This window comes from Peromyscus californicus, unplaced genomic scaffold (assembly GCF_007827085.1).
Source record: "Peromyscus californicus insignis strain IS unplaced genomic scaffold, ASM782708v3 Scaffold_8__1_contigs__length_139910024, whole genome shotgun sequence".
In the NCBI taxonomy this organism is placed as follows: Eukaryota; Metazoa; Chordata; class Mammalia; order Rodentia; family Cricetidae; genus Peromyscus; species Peromyscus californicus.
The window spans coordinates 128,118,320-128,135,697 of NW_026294606.1; the positions used below are offsets into that span (position 1 = coordinate 128,118,320).

At 54.4% G+C, this 17,378-nt stretch overlaps 2 protein-coding genes across 2 annotated transcripts in view; one reads left to right on the forward strand and one right to left on the reverse strand.

Moving 5' to 3' along the window:
- The first annotated feature begins 107 nt into the window (after positions 1–107).
- Cc2d1a (coiled-coil and C2 domain containing 1A) lies at positions 108–16,211 on the forward strand. Its single transcript, XM_052728674.1, has 29 exons — positions 108–363; positions 1,603–1,738; positions 3,506–3,618; positions 3,710–3,775; positions 4,020–4,154; positions 4,251–4,473; positions 7,146–7,264; positions 7,512–7,584; positions 8,111–8,182; positions 8,272–8,402; positions 8,473–8,545; positions 9,413–9,546; positions 9,916–10,021; positions 10,109–10,281; positions 11,592–11,714; positions 11,796–11,854; positions 11,928–12,044; positions 12,853–12,926; positions 12,997–13,055; positions 13,159–13,210; positions 13,690–13,789; positions 13,876–13,966; positions 14,083–14,220; positions 14,310–14,374; positions 15,046–15,109; positions 15,197–15,323; positions 15,518–15,594; positions 15,676–15,723; positions 15,793–16,211. Exons 1-29 carry the CDS (start codon positions 304–306, stop codon positions 15,811–15,813), a joined length of 2,829 nt encoding a protein of 942 aa, XP_052584634.1. The 5' UTR covers positions 108–303; the 3' UTR covers positions 15,814–16,211.
- Positions 16,212–16,507: 296 nt separating this feature from the next.
- Positions 16,508–17,378, reverse strand: part of Podnl1 (podocan like 1) — a 16,138-nt gene continuing 15,267 nt past the window's right edge. Inside the window, exons 8-9 of the mRNA XM_052728683.1 lie at positions 16,963–17,111; positions 16,508–16,888 (exon numbers count right to left, since the gene is read on the reverse strand). Coding sequence (XP_052584643.1) covers positions 16,756–16,888; positions 16,963–17,111 — 282 coding nt within the window. The 3' untranslated portion in view covers positions 16,508–16,755. The remainder of the gene's footprint in view (positions 16,889–16,962; positions 17,112–17,378) is intronic.

The window sequence follows — 17,378 nt, forward strand, 5'->3', positions numbered from 1 at the left end:
ACCCGCACCGCGCCTTACGCACGCTCCGCCTTCTCTCCGCGCCACCTCGTGTTAAACGCATGCGCATTCGCGCACTGGCTGCCGGGAATTGTAGTTTAGTTACAGAGATCCGCGAACCCCGTAGCCGCGCTCCCGAAGGCCAAGGCGGAAGCAAGGTGGCTAAAACTCGAGAATCTCGGGGGCCGGGCACTGAGGAGGCACTCGGGGCTCAGGAGCACAGCGAGATCAGAGACCCGGCTTCGGGGAAGAGGCAGGGCAAGGCCAAGGTGCCGGGGCTGGTAGTCCGGGCTTCGACCCTGGAAGATGCACAAGAGGAATGGACCCCCGGCACCTCCGGGCCGAGGCGCTGTCACCGCCCGCCAGGTGAGTGTGCGCCCTTCTGCCCACCTAGGAGTCCCTTTCCACCCTTCCTCAGGGTCTCTCCCCACCCTTCTTCACATTCGGGGGAGTGCCCCACCCCCAGAAAAGACTGATCCTCGCCACCAGGTGAACCCAAGTCCCCGCCCCCTGACTGTAAGGCCTACTGGCCTGACCCATCCAGCTTCTGGCTCCCCACCCTGGTTACGGGGAACACCTGTTGCTGCAGCAGTTCCAGCCGGGAAGAGGCAGCAATCAGACCAGCTTTTCAAGCCTTTGAATCAGCTGGGCCAGGCCACACTCTTTACTCCCATTTGTATAGATGAGGACACCGAGGCTCAGGTAGACAAGACAGCTAGCTAACCAAGGTCATAAGAATGAACAGCCTGGCCAGACAGAAATGTCAGTACAGGGGTGTACAGGAAAACCCACAGAACTGTGTGGCCCAGAGCCATACTCCAGGTCCAAAGCCTGTGGAAATTTGATTTGTCCCAGCTTTGAACCAGGGAACCCAGGGCCAAGGTCAGTGTTCAGGTCTGAGTCTGTCTAACCTGGGTTCCATCCTGGCCTTGGTACGTTTGACAGATATATTTGTAGCTCTGAGCCTCAGTTTTCCCACCTGTGGAATGGAGACCTGGAAGAGTCCCTAAATGGCAGGACAGTTGTAAAGACTTATTAAGATTATTTATGGAAAATGCTAGGACATAGTATGTAATTATTATTCCCAGTAGGTGGAACTATGCATAAAATTGCTAGTATTTGGCCAGTTTGGACCTACAGAAAGGGTAATTTCATGTATCTCATATATTGTTTTCTGCCACAATTTTCTTTCTTTTTTAGAATTGTGTGTGTGTGTGTGTGTGTGTGTGTCTGTGTTGTGTGTGTCACATGTGTGCAAATGAATATCATCATATTCTATTGGTCATTAGCCAAAACAGGGCAGGTCTGCAGAGAAGACCCAGTTTCAACTTAGATGCTGTTGTCAGGGCTTACATTTTTAAATTTTTTTCCTTGCCATGCTGGGGATGGAACCCAGGGCTTTGTACATGCTAGGGTTAGGGCTCAGTCAAAGGGCCAGGACACTGTTGCATGGTATGTGTGTCTCAGCCTCCTAGTATCCCCAGGAAACAGTTTACCCTTAGAGATTTGGTTCCTACCTTCCATGGGGACTCTCTGGATCCATCCTGGCTACCTCTGGCTGAGTGGTATATGGAAGGTCTAACTAGACCATGGTTGTTCCCACAGCTCGGTCTGCTGGTTGATTTCTCCCCGGATGGCCTGATGATCCCTGAGGATGGGGTAAATGATGAGGAACTGGAGGCTGAGTTCTTGGCTTTGGTGGGGAACCAGCCCCAGGCCCTGGAGAAACTCAAAGGCAAAGGTAAGATGCTCAACATACTTGAGAATATTTTTGGAACTTCTGCAGTAGACAGTACTTGGAGCCGGGCACTGGGTTGGAAGTGGGGGTGGGGAGAGACGACAAAAGACCTTCCTGGAGTCTAAGTCTAGGTGACAGGGTCCGTTGTGAATACAGCTGGGCCTCATCCAGTCTGTTTTCTGCCACCATTTTCTTTCCTTTTTTAGAATTGTGTGTGTGTATGTGTGTGTGTATGTCTATGTCTGTGTGTCACATGTGTGCAAACATACATGAAAGCTGGAAGAGCGTATCAGATTCCCAGAGCTGAAGTGGTTGTGGGAACCAAACTCAGGTCCTCTGCCCTTGTAACCACCGAGCCGTCTTCCCAGCCCCTTGCTTTGTGCTTTATGTGAGTAACTTCCCTGTTCGCAGTGGCCTAAGCAGAGTGCTGCTTGGTGTTTCGAGGCATAGGTGGTGATCCTGTGCCTTTGGTAAGTAACGTGTGTGTCAGGTGGCTGCGTTCAGGTGGGAGCCACAGGTCTGCTGGTCACCAGTGCAGTGTGCACTAGTCAACATACAGTAAATCTTTAGATAGAAGCACCCAGAAGACAAGGTTGTGGGTTACTAGTTAATAAAACCATGACCAGAGGGCCAGCAGGATGGCTCAGTGGGTAAAGAGGCTTGCAGCCTGACACCCGTGTTCAGTCCCTCTCCACATGTGCCGAAGCACAGATGTGCACATAAGCATGCACATACACACAAACACTAGATAATGTAAAGTACAACCTTAGTTGTATTTCCCAGTATTCAATTAATTTTTTTTTTTTTTTTGGTTTTTCGAGGCAGAGTTTCTCTGTGTTAACAGCCCTGACTGTCCTGGAACTCACTCTGTAGCCCAGGCTGGCCTTGAACTCATAGAGATCCAACTGCTTTTGTCTCCCGAGTGCTGGGGTTAAAGGCATGCTCCACCACTGCCCGGCTTTTAACTTTTTTTTTTTGAGAATACTGTTTCCTTAAACATAAGCACCATGCCAACAACATGCCATCGAGCCAGTCTCCCACTTGATTCACGGTTGTGTTTTCTCCTACCCACATCCAGTGTGGAGGTAATTAAGTGGTGGAATTCCAGAATCGTTAATAAATTACATGATGCTCTGAATGCCAGAATAACATCTCAGTTACCCTCTCCAGATGTGTGTCATCCTGTCCAGTGTACCTGTGCTGTATTTACCACACAGGAGACCTGCTAGCAACCTTGTGGCTGTCCATCTTATGTGATGAGCTTTATAGTAGCCTTTATTTTACTTAATTATATCCCCAAGCACAAAAGTGGGGATTCACAGAATGTATCAGGGTGCAAGCCTGGGGAGGAAGGTGCTGCTCTCTGTAGATGAGGCAGGGACAGCTGGAGGCTTTGCTGCTCCAAGAGTTTAATTCACCTTTAGTCCTACAGTCTACTGTTAAGTTACCGCTCTCCTGAAGCCCAGGGAGGTGAAGTAACTTGCTCAGCATCATACAATGAGACTGTTCCAGAGCTGAGGTTGGAACTCAGGGTGCCTGGCAGCATAGCTGAGACTGGCTAGGGAAGAAATGAGTGCTTGGAGGTTGGGGTTGGCAGATGGCAGATGGTAGATGGCACGAGGCTAGAAGGACTCCAGGATGGTGATGTGGCACAGCGGTCAGGGAAGGGGATCTGTTCATCTGTTGCTTGCTATGCTGTTCTGAGTGTGGGGATGGGTGCCTGGGGCTCTGGGAATATACTGCTCTAGCTGAAGCTTTTCCTGCCCCCAGGTCCCCTGCCAATGGAGGCCATTGAGAAGATGGCCCGGCTCTGCATGAGAGACGTGGATGAGGATGAGGAAGGGACCGATGAGGATGATGTGGAGGCTGATGAGGACCTGCTGGTGAGCACAGGGCCAGGACATATGGCAGTATATCATCTCAGTGCCCTGTCCAGCAGCCTCTACCTCCTACTCTGGCCATGTATCCCTGCAGGCAGAGCTAAACGAGGTTCTTGGGGAGGAACAGAAGGCTGTGGAGCCCCTGATGCCTATGGCCCAGGTATGTCTCCCCTAAGTCACACATACACACGCAGCCTGGGGTTTTAAGGCTCACCTTTCACCCCTTCTACATGTGACCTTGGGCACAGGTGATATGCTACCTCTGAACCTCTGAACTGTGACGTCTCCATCATTGGGAACAGGGAAGATTGTTCCAGGGGAAATATGTGTTCATGTTATAAGGGGTTGGTCAGGGTGGCCTAAGTGGGGTCACCACCCAGATTGTATCCCCAATCCTCCTGTAGCCAAAGCCTTCGGGTTCCAACCCAGGAGTAGAGGCCATATTGCAGGAGAGGCTAGCCCTCTACCAGTCTGCAGTGGAGAGCGCCAGGCAAGCTGGGGACAGTGCCAAGATGCGACGCTATGACCGAGGGCTCAAGGTGAGCAGGCCAAGGGCAGGGCGCTGGGACTCTACCTGGACCCAGAAGCACTGAGCTCCGACTTACTCTCAGACTCATACTCACATCCTGTTTCAGACACTGGAAAACCTGCTGGCCTCTTCCAGGAAGGGCAACATCATCAATGAAGCAGACATCCCACCACTTGTCACTCTGGGGAAGGTACCAGCGGCCGGGCACAGCCACACCCATGCTACTCCCCACCTGTCTCCTGTGAACCTGCCAGCTCCAGAGTCCAGTGTCACCTTGGAGACCCCATCTACCATCACACAACCCTCTGCCAAGCCCCAGCTGCCTCCAAGTAAATGGTGGGAAGGGCCAGGGTGATAGAGGGTCTGTGTAGGCTCTTCAGAGACCTCAGAACATAGGCTGTGCACCATAAAAGGGAATGTTTTTATTTTTTTAGCATGCTCTAACATGGAAGAGCCATGAAGACATGATGTTAAGTGAAGAAGCTATAAAGACAGAGACCCTAATCCCTTCCCAGGAGGGCCCAGGGCTGTCGGGTCCCTGAGCACAGGAAGTGGAATGGCAGGTGGCATGTTGGGGGGAAGGCAGGAGTGAGTGTTCAGTAGAGGCAGAGTTTTAGTTTGGGGAAATATGTCATAGAGATGGTGAGGGGGCTGCACTATTTTGTGGATGTGTGTAATGCCATGAAACTATACACTTAAAAGTGCTTAATAGAGCCAGGAGTGATGGCACACTCCTTTAATCCCAGCACTCGGGGGGCAGATAGCTGAGTTCCAGGTCAGCCTGGCCAGGCCAGCCAGGGCTGTTACACAGAGAAACCCTGTCTCAAAAAAGTGGGGGGTGGGGCCGGAGGCAGTTAATAGATAGGGAGATGGCTCTCAGCAGGTAAAGTTCCTGCCTTATATGCATGAGGACGTGAGTTCAGATCCCAGTACCTGTGCAGAAAGCTGGGCATGGTTGTGTGTACCTGAATCCCAGCAGGAGGACCCAGACAGGAGGATCCTTAGGGCTTGCTGCTGGCCAGCCCATCTAGCCAGTCAGTGAGCTCCAAGTTCAGTTGAGTGACTGTCTCAGAAAGAATTGAGGAAGACTCGATGTTGGCCTCTGACCTCTACAGGCACACATGTCCACACATAAAACAATACATACACAAAAGCATGGTTACAATGAGTCAGGCGTGTTGGCACATACATGTGAGCCAGCACTAAGGAGGCCTGATGCAGGAGGATCACAACTTGGAGGATGGCCTGTGCTACATAGAAAGACCCTCCTCAGAAAGAGGAAAGGAGACCAGTGAAGTGGGTGAAGGCTGAGACCCAGCAAAGGTGGGAGAAGGGAGCCAGGTGTTCAAACTGTCATCTGACCACCGCGTGCACAATAGAGTCAGGGTCTCACTGTGTCGCCCTGACTGTCCTGGAAGTCACTGTGTAGACCTGGCTGGCTGTGAACTCACAGAGATCCTCCTGCCTCTGCCTCCTGAGCACTAAGATTAAAGGTGTGTACCACCTTACCTCCCCCCCAAATAAAAAAGAAAATATTTAAAAGAGAAGGAAAAACAATTTTAAGTAAGTTTTCTGTATTTAACTATAATTTACAAAATAAGAGGTAGGCCTTTAATCCCGGTGCTTGGAAGGCAGATCACTTTGAGTTCAAAACCAGCCTGGTCTATATAGCCAGCCTAGGCCAGCCAGGGCTATATAATAAGACCTTGTCTCACACTCAAAGGAAGAAGTAGGGGCTTGGAGAGATGGATCAGCAGTTAGAGCATTTGTTGATCTTGAAGAGGACCCAGGTTTGATTCCCAACTCCCACATAGTAGCTCACAACTGTCTGTAACTCCAGTTTCAAAGGAACTGACGCCCTCCCTGGCCTCCCAGGGGCACTAGGCACACCTGTGGGCACACCTGTGGGCACACACATACCCACAGGCAAAGCACTCACACACATAAAACAAATGAATCCAAAAGTGTTCGTTAAAGTGAATGTTGTTGAGTTTCCAATCACTTTTAATTTTACATTTTTAATTGGGGGTGGGGGTTGTCTGTGCCGTGGAATGTTGCAAAGGTCCGAGGATAACCCATGGGAGTCAGTTCTCACCTCCTACTGTGTAGGTTCCAGGAATCAAACCGAGGCCACCAGGTGATGCAGATGTCTTTGCCTGCTGCGTCTCCTGGTCAGGAATCCTGGTGTTGCAGCCATCAGCGTAGTTTGGTGGCCGTGCAGGTACCCAACATGTGCCAGGCCCCCATTCCACCATCGACCCCGAGACCCAGATGCCACATAGCGGGGAAAGGCGTACAGTTAGTTCTCTATAATGCTTATAGGATTTTTGGATTTTTTTTTTGTTTTTGTTTTTTTTTGTTTTTTGAGACAGGGTTTCTCTGTGTAGCTTTGGAGCCTGTCCTGGAACTCACTCTGTAGACCAGGCTGGCCTCGAACTCACAGAGATCCACCTGCCTCTGCCTCCTGAGTGCTGGGATTAAAGGCATGCGCCACTGCTGCCCGGCAAATGCTCAGTTTTAAGGTACTGTAGTGGCAGCCTTGGCTTCTTTTAAAGTTTAAGAAGCAATCTGGGGGGGCTGAGGAGATAGCTCAGCGGTTAAGAGCACTGACTGCTCTTTCAGAGGATCTGGGTTCAGTTCCCAGCACCCACATGACAGCTCACAACTGTCTGTAACTGCACCCGACAGCCATGGCAAAGCACCAATGCATATGAAATAAGTTTTAAAAAGTTAAAAAAAAAAAAAAAAAAAGCACTTTGATAAGTTAAAGGGTGTACAGCAGGATTTAAAGAATTCTGAGGAGAGAAACTCTACTGCTCAGAACCTCCAGGCCTAGGGTTGATTGTGCCTCATGCCACCTGAAAGCTGAGTGGTCTTGGCAGAGAGCAAACCCTCTCTGACGCTCGGGTTTCCATCTATGAAATGGGTTCAAAACTTGTAAGAATCAGATAGACAGTTTGTGTGGTGAACTTGGCCTGGGCTTCTGCGTTCCTCTTCCTAGGTCCCTGCACCCCCCTGGCCCAGTTGCAGAGCCTCCAGCATGAGTACAAACTGGCTGCCCTCCATGCCAAGCATCAGGGCGACACTGCTGCGGCCACCAGACACCTGAGAGTGGCCAAGGTGTGTTTCAGCCCACAGATGGGGCCTGCTGGTGGAGGAGCCGGGGGAGAGTGCAGGCCTCCCTCCTGCTGGCTCCTCTAGTCGGCTGGCTGCCGTCTTCTGTGCCCCTTATCAGTATCTCAGTATTGGTAGAGCATGGGTTGGGTGGCCCCAGGGAGGGGGCAATCCCCTGCCACTGGGCAGGGTATGGAACACCCCCTGGGGTCCTGGTGGGCCCCCTACCCACTCATCTCATTCTTTCTCCCAGAGTTTTGACCCTGTCTTGGAGGCCTTGAGCCGTGGGGAACTTGTGGACCTTTCCCGCCTGCCCCCTCCACCTGGTGAGGACCCTATCCCAACCCCCACACCTGGTGAGGACCCTATCCCAACCCCCCCACCTGGTGAGGACCCTATCCCAGCCCCCCACACCTGGTGAGGACCCTATCCCAACCCCCCCACCTGGTAAGGACCCTATCCCACCCCCCCACCTGGTGAGGACCCTATCCCAACCCCCCCCACCTGGTGAGGACCCTATCCCAACCCCCCCCCACCTGGTGAGGACCCTATCCCAACCCCCCCACACCTGGTGGAGGACCCTATCCCACGCCCCCACCTGGTGAGGACCCTATCCCACCCCCCCACCTGGTGAGGACCATATCCCAACCCCTCACCCGGTGAGGACCATATCCCAACCCCTCACCCAGTGAGGACCCTAACCCATGCCCCCACCTGGTGAGGACCCTATCCCACCCACCCCCACCTGGTGAGGACCCTATCCCATCCCCCCTCCTATTCCAACTATTCATCTTGGTGCTCTCCAAGATCACCAAGCAAGCCCCTCACTGGGCTGGGCCTCTCTGTCTCCAGACCAGCTGTCTCCAGAGCCCCCTCTGCCAGCAGCACAACCTTTGACCCCCGCCTCAGCACCCATCAGGCCAGGTAGGCTGCTAAGATCCCTAGAGGTGGGCACACTGGACCAGTGCCCAATTCCCTCCACCCTTAACCTCCTTCCCACATCTTGTGGCCAGAGGTTCCCCAACCCCCGAGGAGCCTCCTGGAGGCGCTGGAGCAGCGAATGGAGCGGTACCATGTGGCTGCAGCCCAGGCCAAGGCCAAGGGTGACCAGCGGAAGGCACGCATGCACGAGCGCATTGTCAAGGTGTGTAGGGGACCAGACAAATGCCCCCAGGACCTCTCTCAGGTCCCCCTAACACCTCTGTGCCTTGCAGCAATACCAAGACGCCATTCGAGCCCACAAGGCAGGCCGAGCTGTGGATGTGACGGAGCTGCCAGTACCCCCAGGTGGGCTACACCTCTAGGTAGGCCCACCCCAAGTATGTTTCCCCCCAGGTAAGGTCTGTCCCAAGGAAGGGCCCCACCATCCCACTCCCTCTGTGCTGGGCCTTTGCTGGTCTGTTCCTGCTTACGGGCTGTCTCCTACAGCCATGCTGTGTATTCGGGAACTTTGCAAGCCTCTCAGCCAGAGTGAAGTGAGTCATGACAGAAATGTTTCTATCAGGGAAACTGGAAAGTTCTCAAAATGAGGAAGTTGTCTGGAGCCTGTTCTATCTTCCAACGGTCTCCCTCCTCCCTGCTTCATTCCATTCACTCCTGCCAAGCCTTTAGGCTTTGACTTCCCAAAATCTTCCTCAGCAGAGTAGAAACCTCTTAAGTTCTCAGCTGCCTACCTGTCTTCTGTGGAAACAGCTACCTTCCACATCTGGGAGCCCCTTCCCAGCTGAGGCCCACCTGACAGAGTCTGTTAGAATCTGTGCAGGCCCTGGAGTGCTAGCAGGAAAAGCCAGTACCGTGGGAGGAGGGGTCGGTACTTAGAGGACCCCACAGCTCCTCCACTCAGATCTGTCTGTCTCAGGGTGGGCTGGAGGGTTCAGAGCAATGCTAGGACACTTACCTAGCCTGCACAAAGCCCCAGGTTCCATCTTTGGTATGCAGAAAACAGTAAGACTGGCATGGCACATACCTGTAATGCCAGTACTTGGGAGGTTGAGGCAGGAGGATTGCAAGTTCAAGGCGAACCTGAGCTACATAGTGAGGCTGTTTCAGAAACAGAAAACTAACAAAAAGAAAGACTTGGAATTCCTTAGGAGGAGAGATTAATGTCGCCCTCACAACAATGGGAAGGCATTGACCAGGTCACTCTGCCGCCAGGCTTCCCCCCAATTCAGGGCTTGGAGAATGCAGAGTCTACCCAGCAGAGTCTGGTGGGGGTCCTGGAAACTGCCATGAAGCTTGCTAACCACGATGAAGGCTCAGAGGAGGAAGAGGATGAAGCTCCTAAAAAGGTACAGGGGGTCAGAGCTGAGGTGGGGTGAGACAAGGACAGAGGCCTTCTTGGCTGTGGGCTGTGGGCAAGCCGTTTTGCGCCCTGAGCCTTAGTCCTTTCATCTGCAGAATGGGCACAGAGTAGCCTCCCTGGGGTGAACTGTTGCAGAGTAGGTAGACACAGGACCATAGATGTGGTCAGTGCTGAGGATGAACCAGGCACACTGGCTCATACCTGTGATCCCAGCCTGGAGGGGAGTTCAAAGCCAGCTTCAGCTACATAATGAGTTTGTTGAGGACACAGAGATAGGTCCTTGGTTTTGGGTTCTGACACTTGAGAATGAGTAATTGCAGGCAGTGGGAACATCCTGACCTCTATTTCTCTGCAGCAAAACACTCCTGCTGCCCCTACAACCCAGCTGAAGTCCTCGCCCTCCAGGGCGCCCTCATCGGGACCAGCAAGCAAAGCAGCCCCCAAGGGCACATCCACCAGGGGTAAGTGGTTCCCCCTCTGCCCTGGCTACCCAGGCCAACCTGACCCCACTGGGCTGGGCAGCCCCCACTGAGGCCTCTCACCTATAGCCCAGCAGCAGCTGGCCTTTCTGGAGGGCCGCAAGAAGCAGCTCCTGCAGGCCGCACTGCGCAGCAAGCAAAAGAACGATGTCGAGGGCGCCAAGATGCACCTGCGCCAGGCCAAAGGGCTGGAGCCCATGCTGGAGGCCTCTCGCAATGGGCTACCTGTGGACATCGCCAAGGTGAGGCCTCTACTGTGCACGCTGCCAGCAACCATGGGACCCAGAATGTACTGGTCATCTTTAAGCTGCCATGACATAGGCCCTGGAAGACAGCTGTTGAAAGGAGACAGTTGTTTCTTGCATGTCACACTTAGGACAGACTGGGCTCTATAACAGGTGCCTGAGGAGCCCAGGCCCTTTCCATGTTTTTGCTTTTCATTTCCTAGGGTCTTGTCCTAGTCCACATGATCCAAATGGATCCCTGACCCATTGACTCCTCCCCATGGAAAGGGTAGAGCGAAAAGGACAGCAGTCATTGCAGGCACTGGGGACACCCTGACCTCCCTTTCTCTACAGCAGCACACCCCTGCTGCCTCCAGAACCCAGGCCTTTTTGCTTATCTCCCATTGGCCAGAGCTAGCCATGTGGCCGTACCTAGCTGCAAAGGATTCTAAGGCTTGCAGTTTCTTGCTAGGAGTACTATTGTGTGCCATTACTAGGGAAGAGACTCTAATCTCTGTGAGACAGTTAACAGGTTCTGCCACGTTGGGTAGGACTGTTCACTCAGAGCACTGTTTTTGTGAAAATCAGGCAGGATCCCAGGATCCCTTGTATGATAGACAGCAGCATTCATGACAGAAAATCTGTATGGAGCACACACTGGGTTCTGGGAACCTAATGTTGAGCAAAATAGACAAATATCCGCACCCTGTGGGGCACACATTCTAATGAGGGAGACCACAGTGACACACAGGTAGATGTAAAGCTTCCCTGTGGCCTGGTCTTGATTGATCTGCCTCACGCCTTCATTTCCAACCACTGTCTCAGACACCAGCCGGCTGCACCCCAGCCTCAGGGTCTTTGCACATGCTCTTCTCTCCCTGGAATACTCCCCAGGTAGAGACTTGTTGGGCTAACTCCCTCTTCTTATAGTTTTAGTTCTGATTTTTTTTTTTTAAAGATAGGGCCTCTGTGCTATATACAGGCAGGCCTTGAACTCACTGTGTATCACATGCTGTCCTCAGACTTTCAATTCTTAGGCCACAGTCTCTTATGTGTTGAGATCACCGGCGTGTTCTACAGTGCTTGGCTATCTCTATTCACTGCTGCATCCCTAGTTCCCAGCCACAGAGCAGGCCTGCACATGTACAGGGCTGCACAGACAGGGACTTGGATGCCCAAAGGATGGCTTTATTATGTCAGACAGTGTAGGAACTAAGGGGAGACCCGAGACACCGAGATAGAGTAAGGGGCAGGAAGATGTCAAAGCCCCCGACGAGCTGCTCCTAGTGGGCCAGGAGGCCCTTGCCTACCAGCCTCATCCTCCACAGGTGCCACCCGCCCCTGTCAACAAGGACGATTTTGTACTGGTGCAACGGCCTGGCCCAGGACTGTCTCAGGAGGCTGTGCGGCGCTATGGGGAGCTTACCAAACTCCTGAGACAGCAACATGAAGTGAGTTTCCATCCGTGACCTGTCCCCGTCCCCGGTACTGTTCCTCCTGGCCGTCCACCCACACTCAGTCTTCCCCTGCAGATGTGTCTGAACCACGCCACACAGTTCACCCACCTGGGCAACGTTACTGAAACGATCAAGTAAGTGCCCCCTCGCCAGTACCTGCACTGGCAGCCCAGCTGGCCAGGGCCCCAAGCAATACCTTCCCTGCAGGTTCGAGAAGCTGGCAGAAGACTGTAAGCGGAGCATGGACACCCTAAAGCAAGCCTTCGCCCGCAGTCTCCCCACACCTGCTGCCCGCTTTGAGCAAAGGACCTTCAGTGTCATCAAGTAGGCCCAAAGCCCCCACTGGGGTGTTTCTGGGGAGGGAGCTACACTATTGCGGGACTCGACTCTGGGCACACAGGCATGCAAAGGCTCTGGGGTGGGCATGAAGTGCTGCGTTGGCTAGGGCCCTGGCTGACACTTGGCAGACACTCAGAAAGTAATTATTAAATGGCAGGAAGAGGCTGGATGTGTAGCTCAGTTGGTAGAATGCTTACCCAGCACTCGTGAGGTCCTGGGATCCAGGACCTCATCTATCAGATGTACATGCCTGTGATCCCAGCCCTCAGGAGGCGGAGGCGGGAGGATCAGAAATCCAAGGCCAGCCTTGGCTATATATAGGTGAGTTTTAGGCCAGCCTGCGCTACATGGGACTTTGTTTCAAAAGGGAAGGATCCTCCAGCAGCTGGAGTCCTGGGTGGCAATTAGTAGGACTCCAGGAATATAAAGGGCACAGCTGAGATGCTGCCAGGAAATGAGGGCCAATGAGGTAGGTCAGCAGCTAGAGGGACCTACTACCAAGCCTGGCAACCTGAGCTCAAAGAAAAGAACTCTCTCTTCACATGTATGCCATGGCACACCTGCATGCATGCACGTGAGTGTACACACACAATAAATTACACAAACATAAATAGAAGTAGGTACCAAATAAGTACGTGAGCACCGAACAGAGCCCAGAAGTCAGGCCTAACTCTGCGGCCTGAACCCAGGAGTGGCATTCCCACCATCTGGAGGGTTCCCCGCCCCACTGAGGGGAAAGAGAGCTGCAGGTTGGGGCTGAGGTGCCTGCCTCTGTTTCCCTGCCTACTGAAAGGATCTTTCCGGACTTGAGCAACAACGACATGCTTCTGTTTATCGTGAAGGGAATCAACTTGCCCACACCCACAGGTGAGGGGGTGCCCCAGAGGCAGGGGTGGGCTGGCCTCTCTCCCTAGGTCTGACCCTTGTTTACCTACAGGGCTGTCCCCCAGTGACCTGGATGCCTTTGTCCGGTTTGACTTCCCTTATCCCAATGTGGTAGGTGCAACCTCCAAGTAGGTGGGGACCAGGAAGCAGGCAAGCAGAAAGTCCAGGTCTAGCCTGGGCCTGATCATTGCTGCCTCCTCCTTCCCTGATACAGGAAGAAGCTCAGAAAGACAAGACCAGTGTGATCAAAAATACAGACTCCCCTGGTGAGTCCCCTTGCCTCCTGCAAAAGAAAACCTTAAACTAGGGCCAGGGTGGGATTGTAGCTCAGAGGTGTGCCCCAGCATGCACAAGTCCTGGGCTTCCATCCCCAGCACCCTCAGAAAAAAAAAGAAAGACAAGGACTGAGGGAGGGTGGTTCAGTAGGTAAAGCAAGCGCAGTGCAAGCAGAAGTGTGTAAATTCGAATCTCCAGGTCTGACATAAGGCGGCACAGTAACACACCTCTGCAACCCCACACTCCTGCGGTGGTGAGAACAAGAGAGCTTGTGGGCAGTTATGTTGGGGTGCACAAATGAGAGCAACATCGTCTCAAACAAGGCGGGGTGAAGGCTGACACCTGGGGTGGTGCTTTGACCACCACATGAACCATACACGTGCACGCGCGCGCGTGCACAACACACACAGGCCAGTGCACACATCCCCACAGCCAGCCTCTTCTCATTCTTCCCTCCTTCCCTGCATAGAATTCAAGGAGCAGTTCAAACTCTGCATCAACCGTGGCCACCGTGGCTTCCGAAGGGCCATTCAAACCAAGGGTATCAAGTTTGAAGTGGTCCACAAGGGGTGAGTCAGGGGTCACAGGTTCTGGGCTCCAGGGCTGAGGAGTAGCCTGCCTACCGTTACCGCTCCCTACACCTTCCTACACACAGGGGGCTATTCAAGACTGACAGGGTACTGGGCACAGCGCAGCTGAAGCTGGATATGTTGGAGACAGCTTGCGAAGTTCATGAGATCCTGGAGGTGAGGCGGTGGCGGGTGCTTGCAGACTGCGTCACCAGCGTCACCCCTGGCATTCCTGAGGGCTCTGTTTGAGACTGCTGCTCTTACCCACAGCACCCCTTCTTATTCCTACCTAGGTTTTGGATGGTCGCCGGCCCACTGGGGGGCGGCTTGAAGTGATGGTCCGGATCCGGGAGCCATTGACGGCCCAGCAGTTGGAGACTACAACGGAGAGGTGGCTGGTCATTGATCACCTCCCAGCAGCTGTGCCCACAGTGAGTCCCCTGCCTATCAGCCACCCCTGGGAGTAGGGCTGGGGTCAGGGGCTCAGTACTCATTGGACTGGCTCTCTGTACCAAAACAGGTCACTGGGCCCAAAGCAAAGGTGCCTCCCATAGCTGCCTCTTGGAGGGAACCAGGGAACAACAGGTGAGTCTGGACTAGGTCACACTGAAGCGACTCCTCTCTCGTCTCAGTTCCTTGTGTGGTTTCCATGGCACATCACACCATATCCTATCTGACTCCAGAGCCATTCTTGAAACCTTCTCTTAGGGAATTCAGTTCAAAAGCCTCTGCTTGACCCTTTGTTTGGTTTTGTTTTTGTTTTTCAAGATGGGGTTTCTCTGTGTAGCTTTGCGCCTTTCCTGGAACTCACTCTGTAGCCCAGGCTGGCCTTGAACTCAGAGATCTGCCTGCCTCTGCCTCCCGAGTGCTGGGATTAAAAGGGTGCACCACCACCGCCCGGCATCTGCTTGCCCTTTTGATATCTGACCATTGTCAACATCCTCAGCCTCCTCTTTCTTCACTCTGTCCCTCCTCTCAGTTCATGGACGTGGCTACTTTTCTTCTGTCTCTGTCTCTATCTTTGTCTCTCTCCCTCAAGAAGGTCTCAAACCCATTCATGATCCCCCTGCCCCACCTTCCTGAGTGCTGGAATGGCAGACATGCCCCAGAACCTCCAGCATCAGATCTACTTTTCCCTGGTCTCTGGACTTCTTGAGGCCCTTCTGAGATCTCCTCGCCCCTGTGGCTCTGCCCACTGACTCCTTTGGACCCCCCCCCCTTCCTCCTGAGCCCTCAGCATCCTCTCTCCCCTGCAGATCAGCCCGGCCCCTGCATAGCCTCAGTGTGCTGGCCTTTGACCAAGAGCGGCTAGAAAGGAAGGTGGGTGCCAGTCCTGCTGGGCTCAGTGGGGCGGGCCTAGCAGCAGGCTTCAGATCGGCTCACTGCCCCCCCCCCCTCACCTTCTAGATCCTGGCCTTGAGGCAGGCACGCCGGCCTGTGCCCCCAGAAGTGGCCCAGCAGTACCAGGACGTAGTTCAACGTAGCCAGTGGCAGAGGGCACAGCTGGAGCAGGGGGGCGCTGGCATCCGCAGGGGTAGGGCAGGAGTGGGGCTGGGGAGGGGTGGGGCTGGGGAAGGAGGGACTGTAAAAGGAGCTAGAGGCCGCCTGACAGGAGAGAGGTGTGTGCGGGGGTAGGGAACTGAGAATTCCCGTGGAATGGGACAGAGACAAAAGTGGGGAGAAGCAGCTACCTGACGCTGACCCTGACCCTCACTGCCACTTCTCAAGAGTACGCAACCCATCTGGAGCGCCAGCTGCATTTCTATACAGAGGCCGCCCGGCGCCTGGGCTATGACGGAAGCAGGGTAAGCTGGACCCGTGTGGTGGGTCCTGGGGTTTAGGGACAGGGTCATCTTGGACTGTCAGCCAATCACCCCTTCCCTTAGGAGGCTGCGAAGGAGGCATTGTACCGGCGAAATCTGGTGGAGAATGAGGTGAGTGGCCACGGGTGGGGGGCGGGGCACATGTGGTGATGGTCCCCTGACCCCCTGTGCCTCCCCTAGCTGCAGCGACTCCGCAGGTGAGGCCCATCCCTGGACTACAGGCCCCACAGCACAATGCCAGGCTGAGCTCCAGGGCCACCGAGCAGACAAGCAGACAATCAGCGGACATTCTGGACTCGCCCTGTCCAGGCCCCCGGCCCCAGGGACATCGGGACAGCACCCTCACCCCAGTCTGGCTGGTTGGGCCTTGGAGAGTCCTGTTTGCACATCCAGGAGCATCTGGAGCAAGGAGGGTGGCTGGGACACAAGCCCAGAGGGCCCTGCAAGCACTTTACTTCCTGCCCCTCCCCAGTCTTAACCCCACAGCCCTCTCCAAAGATGCCACTAAGGCTGTCCAGCTCAGCGGGTTCTCCAGGGGCTGTGCTGACACAGCTGCCCCACCCCCACCAGGGTCAACACAGAATAAACAGCCAAGGCCATGCCCGCCTCAGCTCTGTCTTTTCCTTGATATAGCCCACTCAGTGGCTGGCCTGGGCCTCCCCACCCAGCCCAGTTCCCTGGAAAGGCCTGGGTGAGCCCATGGCTTGGGTCTTTTGTGGTTAATGACCCACGTGTCTGTCTCAGGTCATCCACATCAGTCACTGGCCATGGGACCAAACTGTGTGACTTCAAATCCTGGAGCCTTGCCTCCCCGCTTGGTCTCAGGGATGGAAAGATATTCCCCTGAGGTGCAGGGAAGAGGTGGGTCCCAGAGGGCACTGAGTCCATATCTGTATGAACATGGAAAGGGGTCCAGTTTATTTTCCCCATCACCAGCTGGTGGGAGGTGCAGTCCACACCCCAGAACGTTAAGTCATCACACTTCCCGCTTTAGCACCCCCAACCCCACCTATTGTGGACGCCCGCTCCTGGTGCTTTGGCCAGCTCTGACAAACAGGCCCAGTCTCCAAGGCCCAACTAGACCTTTCTTAGCCCACCATCCATCAGCACTCAGGCCAGGGCTACTTGGCTAGCCCTCAGGGCTCAGGGCCCCCGGCCCTTGGGTGGCAGCCGGACCAGGACCCGTTCTGGGTTTTCTGCGGTGTCTACCACACGTAGGTGTGCAAGCCCCAGGAAGGCCTCGGCCGAGATGCTTGTCACATGAAGCCTGTTGGCCCTGTGTGGAGAGGCAGGGATGTCAGGGCAGTGGCTGAGGAGCTACTGTCCCCATCCGGACTCCCCTGCCCTCACCTCAGAAAGAGAGCACGAAGGTGGGGTGTGCCGAGGAAGGCCTCTGGGCCCACGTGGCTGATACGGTTAGCCTGCAGGTGCAGCTCCTCCAGGGCCTCAGGCAGGTCAGGGGGCACAAAGGACAGCTCATTGTGGCTCAGATCCAGCACCTGACAGGCACAGATGTGGTGGGCTCAGGGCCTGGGCCTCACATCCACAGAGCTCCCAGCCCTCTCCCCCCTGGTCCTCTGCCTCTCCCATGCCCAGCGAGGCTTCCTTCACTCCATAGAGATCTTATCATGAGAGGTACAGGTAGATGTGGTCTCCACCTGCCTGATCCAGCAAGACAAGGATGTGAAGATGCTGGTCCCCCTCACTCACACCCTGTTTTTTCTTTCCTTCCTTTCTCTTCCTCCACTCCCTCTCCCACCTCCCCT